At 41.2% G+C, this 15,133-nt stretch overlaps 1 protein-coding gene across 2 annotated transcripts; it reads left to right on the top strand.

The window, feature by feature from the left end:
• CDO1 (cysteine dioxygenase type 1) lies at positions 1,897 to 14,819 on the top strand. Of its 2 annotated transcripts, NM_001167643.1 has the most exons (5): positions 2,162 to 2,331; positions 5,471 to 5,548; positions 7,357 to 7,511; positions 12,294 to 12,463; positions 14,082 to 14,111. In NM_001167643.1, exons 1-5 carry the CDS (start codon positions 2,162 to 2,164, stop codon positions 14,109 to 14,111), a joined length of 603 nt encoding a protein of 200 aa, NP_001161115.1. The 2 variants fall into 2 exon arrangements, 1 of the variants encoding a protein (NP_001161115.1); XR_002339836.1 differs by having other exon boundaries at positions 1,897 to 2,331; positions 7,357 to 12,463; positions 14,082 to 14,819.

Below are 15,133 nucleotides of genomic sequence, written 5' to 3'. Positions count from 1 at the left end.
TTGGTCCATGCTTAAGAATAATTTTAGTGGGTATGAATAAAGAATTTGCACTGGGAACACCTGGAATCACGATATCCAGTTTAGGATGCCAGCACAGTAATCCACTCAAAATTGGAATAGAAGCTTGAGCAAGCGGAGTAGCAGTAGGGATAGAAAAGTGGGAAAACAAAAGATAATTCTGGAGATTTCAGAAATTTAATTATTGGTTAAAAGGGCTTGAGAATGATCCAGAAAAAGAGTAGGCAGAGTAAGGTTCTTGAGCTTGGGTAGCCTCATTATGGAAATAGAAAAACATGTCTGAAAGGAGTTTTAAACTCAATGTATTTCATTTGAGGTACCAAAAGGCGTTAGAGATGGCTTTCACTATGGGAGATGAGGGAGACATCCACATACAAGGAGTCAATGAAAATGTGAGTTTGGGCAAGGATTTAGAGGCAATCAACATGAATGTGTGAATATGGCTACATTAGCAAAGATCCTTTTGGTGTCTGTCACGAGGAGCCAGAGAAAGTAGAAAAAGAATTGTCTGAAAAATTTCAAGAGTGTAATCTAGTATGAAATGCAGAAAAATAAAGCTTATTTAATTTTGTTCATTCCAAATATTCATGGATTAAAAACTGAAATGAACTGATTTAGAGACTCAGTAGAAAACACTGATAAAAAAAATTTTTGAATAAACGATGAAAAGGCACAAGTTACTTTGTCCCATAATTCTTTATTTAACCACATCTTTGGCTTCTGGAGTGCTTTCTGCCTATAGCCCTTTTTGAACAATGGTGATTGAGGTGTCATTTTTACTTCCTAATAACATCGTTAGAGTACTTATAGTGTAATCAGTTTAACTAGGGATGTTTAAGACTTAAGGTGGCACAAGTAAATTCATGTACATACATGTTTATACACATACATATCTTGAAAATTGAAACAAAGTCTAGAAAAAACAGGTCAGTCTTCCCAAAGCTTAGATCTTTACCCAGAGTCTTTTTATAACAAGAAAGAAGGAAGCTATCCTAGCATTTCTTCTCTCCCTTTTTTCTTATTTTCATTCATGCTTAATTTGTATTATTCCCAAAGCTTGCTGCTATGTTCTGTCCACTACATAGAAATGCCCTCCTTGTGTATTACCAGGAGGCTCCTGCAAGCACACCCCTAGAATTGAAGTATAATTAGAACTCAAATTACAGCATTTCTTTGAACCATTACTTGAAACATCAGTGTTTTCACTGAATATGTTATTTTTAAGATAATGTTTTATTTTAAAAACCAAAAAGAATATGTGGCCTTCTATTTGTTTCACTAGTCTTGCTCTAGACCCACGTCTCCCTTGTCAAATTAGTTTCAGTACAGCCCATTCAAATTTTTAAAAAAGACTTGGACTTTTTCACCTAGCCTCTGAATATATTATCAATGATTTCAACCGACCAAACAGTAGCTCTTCATCCTTGGGAGTGGAATCCATTCTCAACCTTTGCAAACTTCACAGTTCTCTCGTCGGCTCCATTTGTATGAAGGATCCCTTTCCTTCTAATTCCTTCCTCTTCGTTCCCCCTTCTCCAAACCCCTCTTGTCGGCGTCTTAGGGTCGCGAACCGCAGCGGTGGAGAGGGGCCTCTGAGAGAGGCGGCGGGGGTGGGGTGGGGTGGACAGAGGTTGGGATGGGCTTCCAAAACGCGCCCTGCTAAGGTGGGGGAAAGATTGCACGAAGCCCACCGCGAGGGCTGGAACCCAGGAGAGAAGGGCTCAGCAATGGCCAGAGTATCGAAAGAGCTGGGACCGTGTGCATGGGCCTTTTTTGCAAGCTTTATCCCCCTTCTGCCACCCTTATCAGGTCGCTCCCAGCTTCTCCCCACCCTCGGAGGGCCGTTGGTACATTCCCGCCGACTCCGAGAGCTTAAAAAGGGCCCAGGGAGGCTGAACCTAGCAGGTTTGGTCCCGATTTGCATGCTTGGCGGGTACCGAGGTCCGCCACGGCCAAGCTGCCAGGGTACCTCTTGATATCTTGGCAAGGGTTTCTTTACGCTGTGGCACTCGTGCCTTTGGGGGCTTTGTGTCTGTGTGCAACTGTATAGCTAGCAGCTAGGGGACCCTCGCCTCCCAGCTCCTCGTTCTCTCAGCTCGTTCGTCGCAGCCCAGCAGCTAGACGCGCGTCAGCTGCTCAAGGGATGGAGCAAACCGAGGTGCTCAAGCCACGCACCCTGGCGGATCTGATCCGCATACTGCACCAGCTCTTCGCCAGCGAAGAGGTCAACGTGGAGGAGGTGCAGGCAGTCATGGAAGCCTATGAGAGCGACCCCGCGGAGTGGGCCATGTACGCCAAGTTCGACCAGTACAGGTGAGGATCTCGGGCGCAGGCCTACGGTGACTCGGAGTCCCAGCGGGCGCGGTGGGTGGGGGTTTGACTCCCGGAGAGCGCCAGCTGCCAGATGCCCGACGCGCCCACCCTCCCCGCGTCCTCGGGCCTTTCCCACACCCCGGCGCGGTTGAGCAGAAGGTGAGTCCCAGTGCCCGGAGACGGCGGCGGGCTCCCGAAGGGAAGGCCATCGCGCGGCTGCGGGTTTTCTGTTCTGTTCTCGCGGATCAACTCGCGGCTCCCGAACCCCCCCCCCCCGCAACTCCTCCTCTCTCCCCGGCCCCAGGAGCAATATTCTCTCCTTTTGAGCCGTTGCTCCTCTCGGACATCGAGGAGATGGCTGGGAGAAATCCTGGCGGCCGGACTCACCCAGGCTCCGACTGGCTGGACCAACTGGAGGGGCTCCCAGGAGAGAACTCCAACGGCCGCCGGGAGAAAGGGGTGACAGTGCAGGACACACTTACCCGACGCCAATTCTCCATCACTGCTCCCTGGGTCGCCTGCAACCAGGCTTCTGCCAAAGGGAATTTTTGTTAAAATAACATCTTGGAGTTTTCAGCTGCTGTTGTTTGGTTTATGCTGCCCCCTCTCCCAAACCAATTTGACTACCCCCACCACCACCACGGACTGCGGGTTTATTTAAACCCACTGTCAGGTTCGAGAATTAAACGGAGTACTTCTTTTTCAGCCCCAAGCAATAGGTTTTCCCTTATCCTCAGATCTGAGGGTCTGGAATGTAAATTGAAGGCCCCTGCTTCCCAGATGTTCGTGAGTGAGATGCCCTAGGAGACCACTCCTTGCAGCCCTGGCTTGGAGATTAAGTAAAAATGAAACGCTCTTCCAGTCCTCTGGGGCGATAAGTAAAACTTAGTCACCCTGAAGAGTGAGGGCTTCTTTTCCAAAGCGCAGCCAGCACTTACGGGCTTACTGGTGGTTTGTGTGGAGGGCTGGGAAAGGCGGCTAGTTAGTTGAAAAGAGCAGAATAAAGAAAGGTGACGTTTTCCTTCAAAGCAGTTTCTGTAGTCCCTTTACCTCAACATGTGCAAGTGGGTTTGGTAAAGTTTTGTGGGCAAGGGTGGTTTCAATTGAATTTGAGGAGTTGAATTAGAAAGTGAGCTCTTGAGGGTCCTGTTTTCCGCTTGCAAGTGGCTCAAGGAAATTCCTTTGATTCCTATCCTTCTGTGGCTGCCAGTGACGCTATCAGAGTCTCGTTTAATTTTGCCATTTGCTCCAAGTAATTGAGGACTTGTTAGGGGCTCTAGTACTCTTCCAGTCACTTGACACATATATTAACCTCACAACAGCTCTATGAGATAGGTACCATACTTATCCCTATCTTACAGGTGAGGAATGGTACTCAATGAAAAGGTTGGATTACCTCAAGGTGAAACTAATGTCAGTTAGTGGCTCCAAGATCCAAATTAGCCTTATTGTGGGAGTTCCCGTTGTGGCGGGACCATGAGGTTGCAGGTTTGATCCCTGGCCTCGCTCAGTGGGTTAAGGATCCAGTGTTACCGTGAGCTGTGGTGTAAGTCGAAGATGCAGCTCAGATCCCGCGTTGCTGTGGCTCTGGCGTAGGCTGGCAGCTACAGCTCTGATTCGACCCCTAGCCTGGGAACTTCCATCTGCCCCAGGAGCGGTCCAAGAAACGGCAAAAAGACAAATTAGCCTTATTGTTCCAGAGCTCACAGTCTAAACCAACACTAAACTTGATGCATGTATGGTGCCATATTAGTTTTCTTCTGCCTAGATTTATTATTGACCTAGTGAAATGAATTAACCAGGGTAGGCTGTAAGAGCTTTCAAATCGTAGAAGCTGGGCATTTCCAGGGGCCTTGAATTCATCTTGATTGACAAGCTCTAAGCCAACGGAAATGCAACTCATTGGATCCATCTATTCGACAGGTCTGTGAGGCACAGCTCAGATAATGGGCTGGAGGGAGGCAAGAGAGCAGAAATCAACATGATGGTTATTTTTTGCATGTAATAAGGGTCTCAGCACTGTGAAGGAGTCTGATCTGTGATCTTGGGAAGGCCAAGGCAGAAGAATCAAGAAAGAGTATGTCGCAGTGTGGGACCAGAAGTAAACCCTAGGACAGGTGGAGGGAGAAGGAGGACCAAGTTTACCATGAACTGAGAAGTCTGTGTGCCCCCAGCCCCTTGCTAGGTCATAAAGGGCTACAAAGTAAGGATGCCTGACATCTCAAAGTACTTACTAATCAGCTCTCTCATTGATCCTCCTCTGCCAGCACTTTGCCTCCAGGCTGGGGGAGGGGAGGGGAGGAAGGAGCACGTAGAACACAGTGACCATTTGAACATATATTACCCCCAAATGGGATACAGATTCCTTTCCTGAAAAAGGAATCTAAATGAATCACTATTATCAAACTTTACTAATTAAGATGGTGGCAAGAGTACCACTAGAAATGTTAAAAGTTGATTTTGGTTTTTTGTTGGGGGGGGAGTAGTGTGGGTGCGGTTGTTTTGGTTTGAAATTTTTGGAGGCCAATTACTAATTTCTTCTCATTGTAAAAGGTTTAGCCTGTTATTTTAGTTCGCTAGCGTAGTCTCTTTTGTTCTGGTACTTAGGTCAACCCCTACTTCATTTGTAGATGGCTTTTCATTATGATGCTTTTGAATGTGTTGTCCTTTGTGTCTGGGCTATGGCAAAACTAAGGAGAATTCTAGAACAGCTATTTAGTGAAACCTTGTTTATCGGATTGTGGTTTAGCAACAGGGAGGGGGAAAAAATAGCAACATTCTTGCTTAGAGCAGGATCTCACTTTGCAAATGTTTTCTGTGAGAAACTTTTATTCTTTTTATCACTTTGAGGCTGTCACATGGAGAATCAAAAAATTCGCTTTTTTTTCCTGTTATCTTTTTCAAGCCATAAATTAATATTGAGCAGCTATACATATGATTCAAAATACAAAAATGTCCAAAAGAACTGAAAAAACATTTGTTTTCATTTGTGCTCAACTTCTAATGAGACAACCCCACTTAAAGTTGCTTAGAGGCAGAGCATTAGCATTTGTAAATGAATGATACTTAATGATACACTTATTTTTCCCAGTGTTTGTTTCATCAACTAAATTCAAACTTCTGAAAACATTCTTTTTAGGTACACCCGAAATCTTGTGGATCAAGGAAATGGAAAATTTAATCTAATGATTCTATGTTGGGGTGAAGGACATGGCAGGTAATACAATTATTCATTCACAGATATTTAGTATTTATTCAAGCATAGAAAAAGTACAGTGCCAAGCTGGCCACACACCTTCTAAACACTAACAAATTGTGTGTTACAATAATTTGTTCACAGAGTCTCCTAATCCCAGCACAAATTCTCATGGGAATTAGCATGGGGGGGGCGGTGTTAGACATATACCATGTGTGGCAGATCTGCCCCCAAAATGAGTGGTAAATCCAAGGAGGTGCTGGTAAGTGATCAGTTTAATCTGTGTTCTGTGGAGTTAAACTTTCAATGGAAGTGCTAAATCTTGACCTTTGTGGTGCACTGAAGTGTGTAAACAGTTGTCGGATCAAAGACCAAAGGATCCAGATTTGGACCTAGAAAACAATTCACAAATTTGAAAATTTCTTTACAGACAATAAAGCAACTTAACACCAATTCTTCCTTAATTTTTCCTTACCTTATATATTGCACATCTTACTACCAATTAAGTATTGCTTTTTTTTTCTTTTCTTTTTAGGGCCAAACCCGAGGCATATGGAGGTTCCCAGGCTAGGGGTCAAATTGGAGCAACAGCTGCCAGCAACCTACACCACAGCCACAACAATGCTGGATCCGAGCTGCGTCTGCGACTCACACCACAGCTCAAGGCAACACCAGATCCTCAACCCACCAAGCTAGGCCAGGGATCAAACCTGCATCCTCATGGATCCTAATCAGGTTCATAACTGCTGAGCCACAAAGGGAACTCCCCAAGTATTGTTCCTTTTTAAGAAGATCGTGCTCAGTCTTTTGAGAATGGTAAAAAATAAATAAGCAATCAAAAAAAAACCTATATCCAGAATCATTTTTGATGCAAAAGAGGGAACATAAATTTCTATGTTTTTGTAAGTTAGGTCTACAGAGTACATTTATTTGCTCATATGGAATGGAGTTTTCATTCTCTCAATATTTTTTGAAAGCAGATTATATGTCAGGCAACAGAAAAGGCTCTGTGAATTAGAAAACAAGTTCTTATAGTACATATATGGGTTAATAGAATCCAACATATGAAATAAATGCTAATAGCGTATACAAGTTCATGTCTTATCTTTTAATCAACCCTATAGCTAATACTGCTTAATAAACTTAGATGCTGTTTCCCCTAAGATTACAGGAATAAATTCTTTCCCCAAATTCACTTTGCTTTCTTTCTCCCACAAATATTGGGAGGTAATAAGGGATAGGATGCTGTAAATCTACAAAAAGTTAACATTATATATACTTTGCAGTATAATTTTCATGTGGTAACACACATATACATACCTTTTATTCCTTAAAGGAAGGATAAAAAAAAAAAAGCCATGGAGGGAAAACTCTTTTAGGTGATCTTCTCAACGTGATGCAGTTATTACAGATGATTATCTTTATTCCTTCTAAAGGTTCTCTGTTGTAGTTTTAAAATCCAGTTCTAGCCCAGCTTAATTGAGTTATTAAAAGCTATATCTTAGAGAAGGTAAATGGTTACTGGTTTTGTGTCTCTGTTATCAAAGTAATATTACAACAAGGTTTTAAACAATGAACTGTCCTTCAGTAGGGGTGTGCATCAAAACTGTACCCCTTTTATGCATTGATGCGGAGGACATAGTATTTTAACACCTTGTCCTCAACAATGTTGAATTATAAATCAGTGACATACAAAAATCCAACGGACATGGATTTTGGCCTGGGAGATGTCCTATTGACCGTTTGCAGCTTTAAGCTCTGGGCAGACTGCTACAGGTCTGGGTACTAGACCATCTGCTGAGTTCAGTTGTCATTTTGTGTATGTATAGCAGTATCCATGATCACACCGACTCCCACTGCTTTCTGAAGATGCTGCAAGGAAATCTAAAGGAGACATTATTTGCCTGGCCTGACAAAAAATCCAACGAGATGATCAAGAAGTCTGAAAGAATCTTGAGGGAAAACCAGTGTGCCTACATCAACGGTAACATTCAATCCATTTTTCTAACAGCAAGTGGGAAAAACCTTCAACTCCCATCTAAAGTACTGCTTACTTACACGTGTGCATTAGAACTTGGATCATGGAATCATGATTTCATCTGCTTAGAAGCTGTGGGGTGTTTGGTTTTTTTTTTTAAAGCTTGGAATCACTTATTAAAAACATATGCACACAGTTTAGCATCCATTGAAAAGACATTAACCTACCAAGTCTTAGAACAGTTAGAACTAAACATGAATTTACATAAGTAGAGTCTTAATATAGGCATGAGGCCAAGTTGAAAGTATTCGTCTTTGGTTAGAAAATGTAAAGAAATGTTCTGGAAGTGATTTAGCATGCTAGCTAGTCCCTGTTTTACTAAAGTGCATACAGCTTAAAGAGTATTCTCAAGAGAAACTTTACAAAGTACATTATTTAGCAGTGATTTATAGATCTCTTACAAAGAATTCATTCTTTCCCTTAAATGTGATATGAGAGAGACAGATGTTCTTCAGCAGAGGCAGTGGCTAATGTCTGTATTCCTGAAGGACTTCATCACTTTCCAGAAAGCTGCTTAAAGCTTCTATGAAATAACTTTTCTATTCCCATTTACAAATGAAATTGCCAACACATGGGAAAATTAACCTGTCCAAGGTCACTCAGGATTTGAATCCCCAAAAATTTAATTCCAAAGTCCATAGTCTTAGTTGGAATGCTGTCCCACTTATGTAAAATACTACAGAGATTTTTCTGGCACACTAAGTTCTTTTGTCTTAAAGTTTAATATTGGCCTTGATACTTGGCCTAAAATTTGTTCATTAGTTTAAGAATGCAAGTCACTTAGATTTGATTGTATAGGAAGTTTTTCCCCCATTCACATAACACAAAGGGGTTCCTTTTTCAGGTAGCAGGAAACATTTGAGGGTTGCTATTTATAGAAGGCACACCAGATTTCCAGTACTGCTCACAATAAAGCCAAAAGCCTTTTCAGCTAGAGTTACAGAGTATTTGGGAAGCTAGGTTAGACCTTGAAGAACACGTAAAAAATTTTTTTTCAAGAGTCCTCAATGCAAAAGTCTCTAGGAGCCAAGCAGGTAAGGTGAGTGGAATAAGCCAGAAATAGGCTGTGGGGACTGGTGTGCAAGCCACCCTGCCTAAAGAGACAACAGTGGCCACCCAGCTACAATGAAATCGTCTTGACTTCTTTTTCCATAGAGGTGGGAAATTTTGCCAATCAGAAAAAGATTGGTTTAGGATAAGCCAAATATTTCTGCAGAGTAATTACTCAAAAGCCACAAATTTTTAACTTTTGATTTTTACAGATTCAGGAAGAAGGCTAAAGATGGATAGTGATCAGAAGGAAAGATATCTTGAGTATAAAGAAGAGCATGAGTGAAGGTCCAGCCATTGCAAAGAATGAAAACTATGCAAGAATGGTCTAGCTGGAGGGCAAAAAAAATGGGTTTGGATAGGAGAAGTGAGATCAGGGCTTGAGCCTCTAAGACCAGCTTAGAGTAAGATCTTTCTTTGGTCAACAGAATTGTGTTTGGGAATGTCTTGATCACTTCATTGGCAATATGAGTCATTGGGTGAGGAAAGGGAGAATTGGGACAAGGAGATCAATTTGCCTGTTGTAATAGGCAAAAGATGGACATTGCCTGAAGCAAGCTGGCATCCATAGGTATCACCAAGAAAGGGCCAAAGTATTGTGGCAGAGGGTAAATCATGGGTGTAAAGAAAAAGGAGGCAAAGACATAATAATGATGATGATGATGGGATTATTAATAGGCATCAAGCATGAGCCTCAGGGGCTTCTCAAAAGGATGGGTGACTTGTTTTTGTGAGAGCTTTGCTTGCCATGGGTGGTCAGTGCATTGAAATTGGAATTTGTATAAAGGGAAGTCATTTCTTTAGAGTCATTAACTTTTGCTGAAGACTATGCTTAAGCCAGTGTTCTTTTACAAGCAGTAAGCTATAGAATCGAAGAGCTGGCAGATCTGAGAATTCGGCCCTAGTTTTTAAAATGAGTAAAACTGAATTTCTGAGTTGGTCAAAGGTAGTCCCTCTAGCTGGAATAAAGCCAAAGTCTTCTGCTTCTAGGCTTTGCTCTTCTTTGACATGTGGACTAATGGAGCTATATCATAAAGCAGAAGACCAAATAGGTGCCTGTACTAACTGCAGTAATACACTGAATTCCTTCCTTAAGTAATCCTCAAATTCTCTCCTTACTTTATAAATTCCTTATCAACATAGTTATAAAAGTCAGATATTTTATCTATTTCTTGTAATCTTTTGAAGGCATCTCCCCAGGCCTTTTGACTTCCTTCAGCCAGGGCTCCACTGTCATCCTGGGGTCCCATTACATCATCCAGTCTTTCCCTTTGTTTTCTCCTATTGCTGATCCCCTGTTTGCTGATCTTGTGTCTGCTTCATTTTGACTCCATGTCCTTGTTTTGGTAGAACATACCCTTCAAAGCCCCTATGAGAAAAGGTTCATGGAAAGTAAATTTTTCAGACCTTTGGTATCTAAAATTCTCTATATTCAACCTTTGCAAGTAGCTTGATAGTTTAGCTGGATGTGAAATCACGACCTGACAGTCATCTTCTCTCAGAATTATGAAAGTCATCCTATGTCTTTTAGTTTCCAGTCTTGTTGACAGCCTGATACCATCTTGATTGTTGAATCTATGAAACCTCTTTTTCCTTTCTCAAATTTTTTGGGGCCTTCTCTTTGGGTCTCTTCCACATCCTCAGTATCATAGCCATGCACTTGTTTCACGACACTCGCTACGCTGGAAGCTCAGGTTCTACAATCCATAAATGCATGTCCTTCACATTAAGAAAATATTCTCAAGTTGTTACTTTGATTTTGTTGTTGTTTCTGTTCTGTTTCTGAAACTCCTATTGCTCAGATATTCAACCTTCTGAAGTAGTCTTCTGGTTTAGGATTGTGGGGTTTTTTTTGGGGGGCGGGCATTGGGGTTTTTTTTTTAAACCTTCTTATATTCTATCTTTGGCCCTTTGGTTTTTGGTGGTGATGGTGGGTTTTGTTTTGTTTTTGTTGAACCCATGCCACAGTAGTAACCTGAGACACTGCAGTGACAACGCTGGTTCCTTAACCTGCTAAGCCCACAGGGAATTCCTGTCCCCTTGTTCTTTGAGTCTTCCTCAGTTTTTTCTTCTAACTCTTCTACTCAGATTTTTATTTCTGCTATCTTTTTATTTCTAAAACCTCTTTATTCTCTAGTCCTTTTTTTAAATAGTATTTTATCTCTATGAGGATATTGATGATAAGTTTTGGGTTTTATTTTTTAAAGTCTTCCCTTGAGTAGTGTTTTATTTCAAGTCATCTTTTTTTTCAGGTTGTATCTTTATACTAGAGGCTCTGCTTGCATGTCTAGTAACCTCAGCTGGGTGCTAATATTTAAAAAACCAGGACAAAAAAATACATTGGTAACTTTCACACATGGATAGTGTTGGTCAACTGGACTTCACTTCAGGATAATCTGGTAAAGCTTTTTCCTTGAGGAACAACCAGTGGCAATCTTTTCAGGACTTCTTTCCTGGGCTGACCTGGTTCTCAGAGAATCTGCTTCCCATCTTCTGCATGGAGAAGAAATTCCTGTCTGGCAGCATTCTGGTGGCTATGTGGTGAAGAAAGTAGAGATCTTACCACTCAGTGTGTAAATTTTCATTTAAGTCACCTTTTTTCACTGGGTATCCACCAGTCCTGGATTCATCTGTTGTACTCTTTCTAGAGAATAGATCTCAGGCTTTTATCAGGGGTGGAAGAAAGGCGAGGGAGAAGTGATGAAAAGGGTTTAAGACAAAGCTTGAATAGGTTTCAACCAGTTCTTATTTATTTATTTATTTGTCTTTTTAGGGCTGCACGCTCGGCATGTGGAAGTTCCCAGGCTAGGGGTCGAATCGAAGCTGTAACTACTGGCCTACTCCATAGCCACAGCAATGCCAGATCCAAGCCATAGTCTGTGATATATACCACAGCTCATGGCAATGCCTGATCCTTATCCTGCTGAATGAGGGCAGGGATCGAACCTGTGTCATCATGGTTATTTTCCGCTGAGCCATGACAGGAACTCCCTCAACCAGATCTTATATCTGTAGCCCCTCTTCACCTTCATCTTAAGAAGTACCAGTACAGTTGCTGAGCTGTTTGTTAGTTTCAGGATGTAAATCAGGTTATTTCCTGGCTGTCTCCAAGGACAACTGAGGATTTAGCTTTCTCTCTTCTGCAAAGCCATCTATCTACTTTTTTTTTTTTTTTTTTTTTTTTTTTTTGTCTTTTTTGTCTTTTCAGGGCCACACCTGCAGCACATGGAGGTTCCCAGCAATGCGGGATCTGAGCCGCATCTACAACCTACACCACAGCTCATAGCAACGCTGGATCCTCAACCCATTGAGGAAGGCCAGGGATCGAACCCAAAACCTCATTTGTTTTCACTGTGCCATGGCAGGAATCCCACCATCCATCTACTTTTAAGCTTTCAAGTTTTTTTTTTTTAAGTTATTTTTTAAGTTTAAAAGTTTTCTCTTTTTCCGTTGTCTTGTAATATGGATGCCTTTTTATTCTTATGCTGCAGTTGTAGGGGAGTTTTTAAGAAAAAGCAGAGTGTATGTCATTTATTGTCTGTAACTCAAAAGTTCAGTTCTAAGTAATTTTTATTAAATCCATCAAATTATTAAGGATCTTGGGCAATGGACAAAGTTTTTACCTACAGCTGTCGTCTAACCTTCTTCACCTTTTCTTTCATCGTGGATATTGTTTAGATTCCATTGGCTTACATCGAGTAGAGAATATGAGTCACACAGAACCTGCTGTGAGCCTTCACTTGTACAGTCCACCCTTCGATACGTGCCATGCCTTTGATCAAAGAACAGGACATAAAAACAAAGTCACCATGACATTCCATAGCAAATTTGGAATCAGGACTCCACTTGTAAGTATAATTGCTTTCTTCTCTATTTAAACACTTTGTGAGTTGGCAGCGTTATACTGATACACTGCTTTTTTTTTTGCTCTAGATATTGTTTGAATATCTTAAGTTTCAAGTATTCTTAAATTGGAGAATGAGATGAGCCTTAATTTGGGGGAAAGACACAGTATTTCCTTTTTTTTTTTTTTTTATTTGGCTTTTCAAGGTTGCGCCCACGGCATATGGAAGTTCCCAGGCTAGAGATTGAATTGGAGCTGCAGCTACCTGCCTACACCATGGCCACAGCAACACAGGATTCAAGCCACATCTTCGACCTACACTACAGCTCATGGCAATAGCAGATCCTTAACCTACTGAGCAAGGCCAGGGATTGAACCTGCATCCTCATGGATATAAGTTGGGGTAGTTACCACTGAGCCACAATGGGAACTTCCTATTAAACTTATTTTGTTAAACTTCGGAAACTACATTTTCTTCCTTTTTTTTTTTTTCCACACTCACAGGATGTGAATGTTCCCAGGCCAGAGACTGAAATTGAGCCACAGCAGTGACAATACCTAATCCTTAACTGCTAGGTCACCGGGGAACTCCCCGAAGACTATATTTTCAATGGATAAAATATATATATATATATATATATATATATATATATATATATTAGGGGAGTTCCCATCGTGGCTCAGTGGAAACGAACCTGACTAGCATCCATGAGGATGCAGGTTCAATCAAGGATCCAATGATCTGGTGTTGCTGTGACTGTGGCATAGGATGGTGGCTACAGCTCTGATTCGACCCGTAGCCTGGGAACCTGCATATGCCATGGGTGCAGCCCTTAAACAAACAGACAAACACCTTAGATGCAAAGAATTGATTATTGAAAAAATTCAAAATGTATACTTATTCCTGTTAATGTTACAGGTCTGATTTACTGAGACCTGCACAAATATGCACAAATAGTTTGCATAATTAACCTTTGCAAAGTGGAGTGCTAATTCTGATAATATAAAGAAACTTGCCTGTTTTGATTGCCAGGTTGCTTTCTCTTTGAGTAGTGATGGCAACCAACCATAATATGAGATGGCAGTCTTCTGTCTCTGAAATAAATCAGCCATTCAGGGGAATGGTCTGTAGTTATTTCTTTCATTATTACTCAATGAATTTATTACATTTATAGTTGTGCAATGATCATCACAATCCAATTTTATAGGATTTCCATCCCACAACCCCAGCTCATCCCCCACTTCCTAAACTGTCTCCTTTTGGAAACCATTAAGTTTTTCAAGGTCTATGAGTCAGTATCTGTTCTGCAAAGAAGTTAGAGTTATTCATCAGAATGCAGAAATAGACAATGCATGAAGCCAGAGGCTGAAAATTCTTATTAATCTTGTGAATGTACAGCCTTTGAGAGAAGCTAGGACAGAGTTTTCTCAAGTGATCACCCTCCTTTGTTTCCTGCATTTCAATCTCCAAGAGATACTGTTATCGCAGGAACAAACAACAGGGTTCCATTGCCATGTCCTGAATTTTCCTACACTGCTAGATAAGCAGGACTACTTAGAACAAGCAGAGATGTTTTAGGTCAAGATTCTTACCTAGCTTTCTTTTTTTTCCTTCCTTACAGGCAACTTCAGGGTCCCTGGAGAACAACTAAGGAGCACCAAACCCTCTGGATGTTTTACTTCAAGGTCTGGTGAAAGTTTTGCCATGGACGGGAAGGCTTCCCACCATTTTCTTTCCAGTAATACACTTTACAAAGCCAATATTTAGATCTACTATAAGGCAGATGCTAATTATAAGGCATTAAGTAAGCAAATAGTGCCCTGAGCTACTATAGAAGAAAAAAACTCCCACTAAGGATAAAAAGGCTTGTGATTTTAAAGGCCAGCTCAAGGCTCTACTGGTTTCACCCTCTAAATCCATTGGTACCATCTGGAGAGTATCAACAAAGGTTTTTATAGTTTTTGGAAATCCTTTGGTCTCTGAACTGTAATTAGGAATAAATAAAAACAAGACATCAAACCACCCACCTTGTTACTTCGAGAACTAAATGTAGGTGTCTTCAGTATACTTTGTACGTTCTTAATGTTGGAAGAGAATTTTTTGAATCCGTGCATTTTATTTTTTCAATCTTATTTTACAAATTCCTGTTCTATAAATAATAGGGTATTGTAGATAGAGAAAGTTAAGGCACTTGGCCATTTGATAATGAAATGAAGGGCAGGAGCTTTAGAAAAGTACATGTATCCAAACCCACAACAAACCAAAAATATAAATTCATTCTAATGTGTCCAGTGGTCAAAGACTTTGTACTGCTGCCAAAATTGCCAAATCATTTTAATAAAACTGGATTTGAACATAATTTGAAGTTGTCTTTCTCTTTAACATGTTGAGAATTTCATATGATTCATGGCTTCTCAGATTTAGGTAGACTACCAAAACCATCACAAAAGATGCTTTTGTGATATAAGAATATAAAAAGGCTGGGAGTTCCCATTGTGGCCTAGCAGTAACAAATTTGACTAGTATCCATGAGGATGCAGGTTCAATCCCTGGCCTTGCTCAGTGGGTTAAGGATCTGGGGTTGCTGTGAGCTGTGGTGTAGGTCCCAGATGTGTCTTGGATCTGGCATTGCTGTGGCTGTGGTGTAATTGCAACTCCAACTCGACCCCTAGC

Source organism: Sus scrofa, chromosome 2 (genome assembly GCF_000003025.6).
Source record: "Sus scrofa isolate TJ Tabasco breed Duroc chromosome 2, Sscrofa11.1, whole genome shotgun sequence".
NCBI classification, from domain to species: domain Eukaryota; kingdom Metazoa; phylum Chordata; class Mammalia; order Artiodactyla; family Suidae; genus Sus; species Sus scrofa.
This window is presented reverse-complemented; position numbering and strand designations above follow the sequence as displayed.

Coding starts and splice junctions, on each gene's coding strand:
- CDO1 (NM_001167643.1), top strand. CDS start 2,162: ATGGAGCAAACCGAGGTGCTCAAGCCACGCACCCTGGCGGATCTGATC. Junction 5,549..7,356: donor TGGGGTGAAGGACATGGCAG/GTAATACAATTA, acceptor GTGTATGTATAG/CAGTATCCATGATCACACCG. Junction 7,512..12,293: donor CCAGTGTGCCTACATCAACG/GTAACATTCAAT, acceptor GATATTGTTTAG/ATTCCATTGGCTTACATCGA.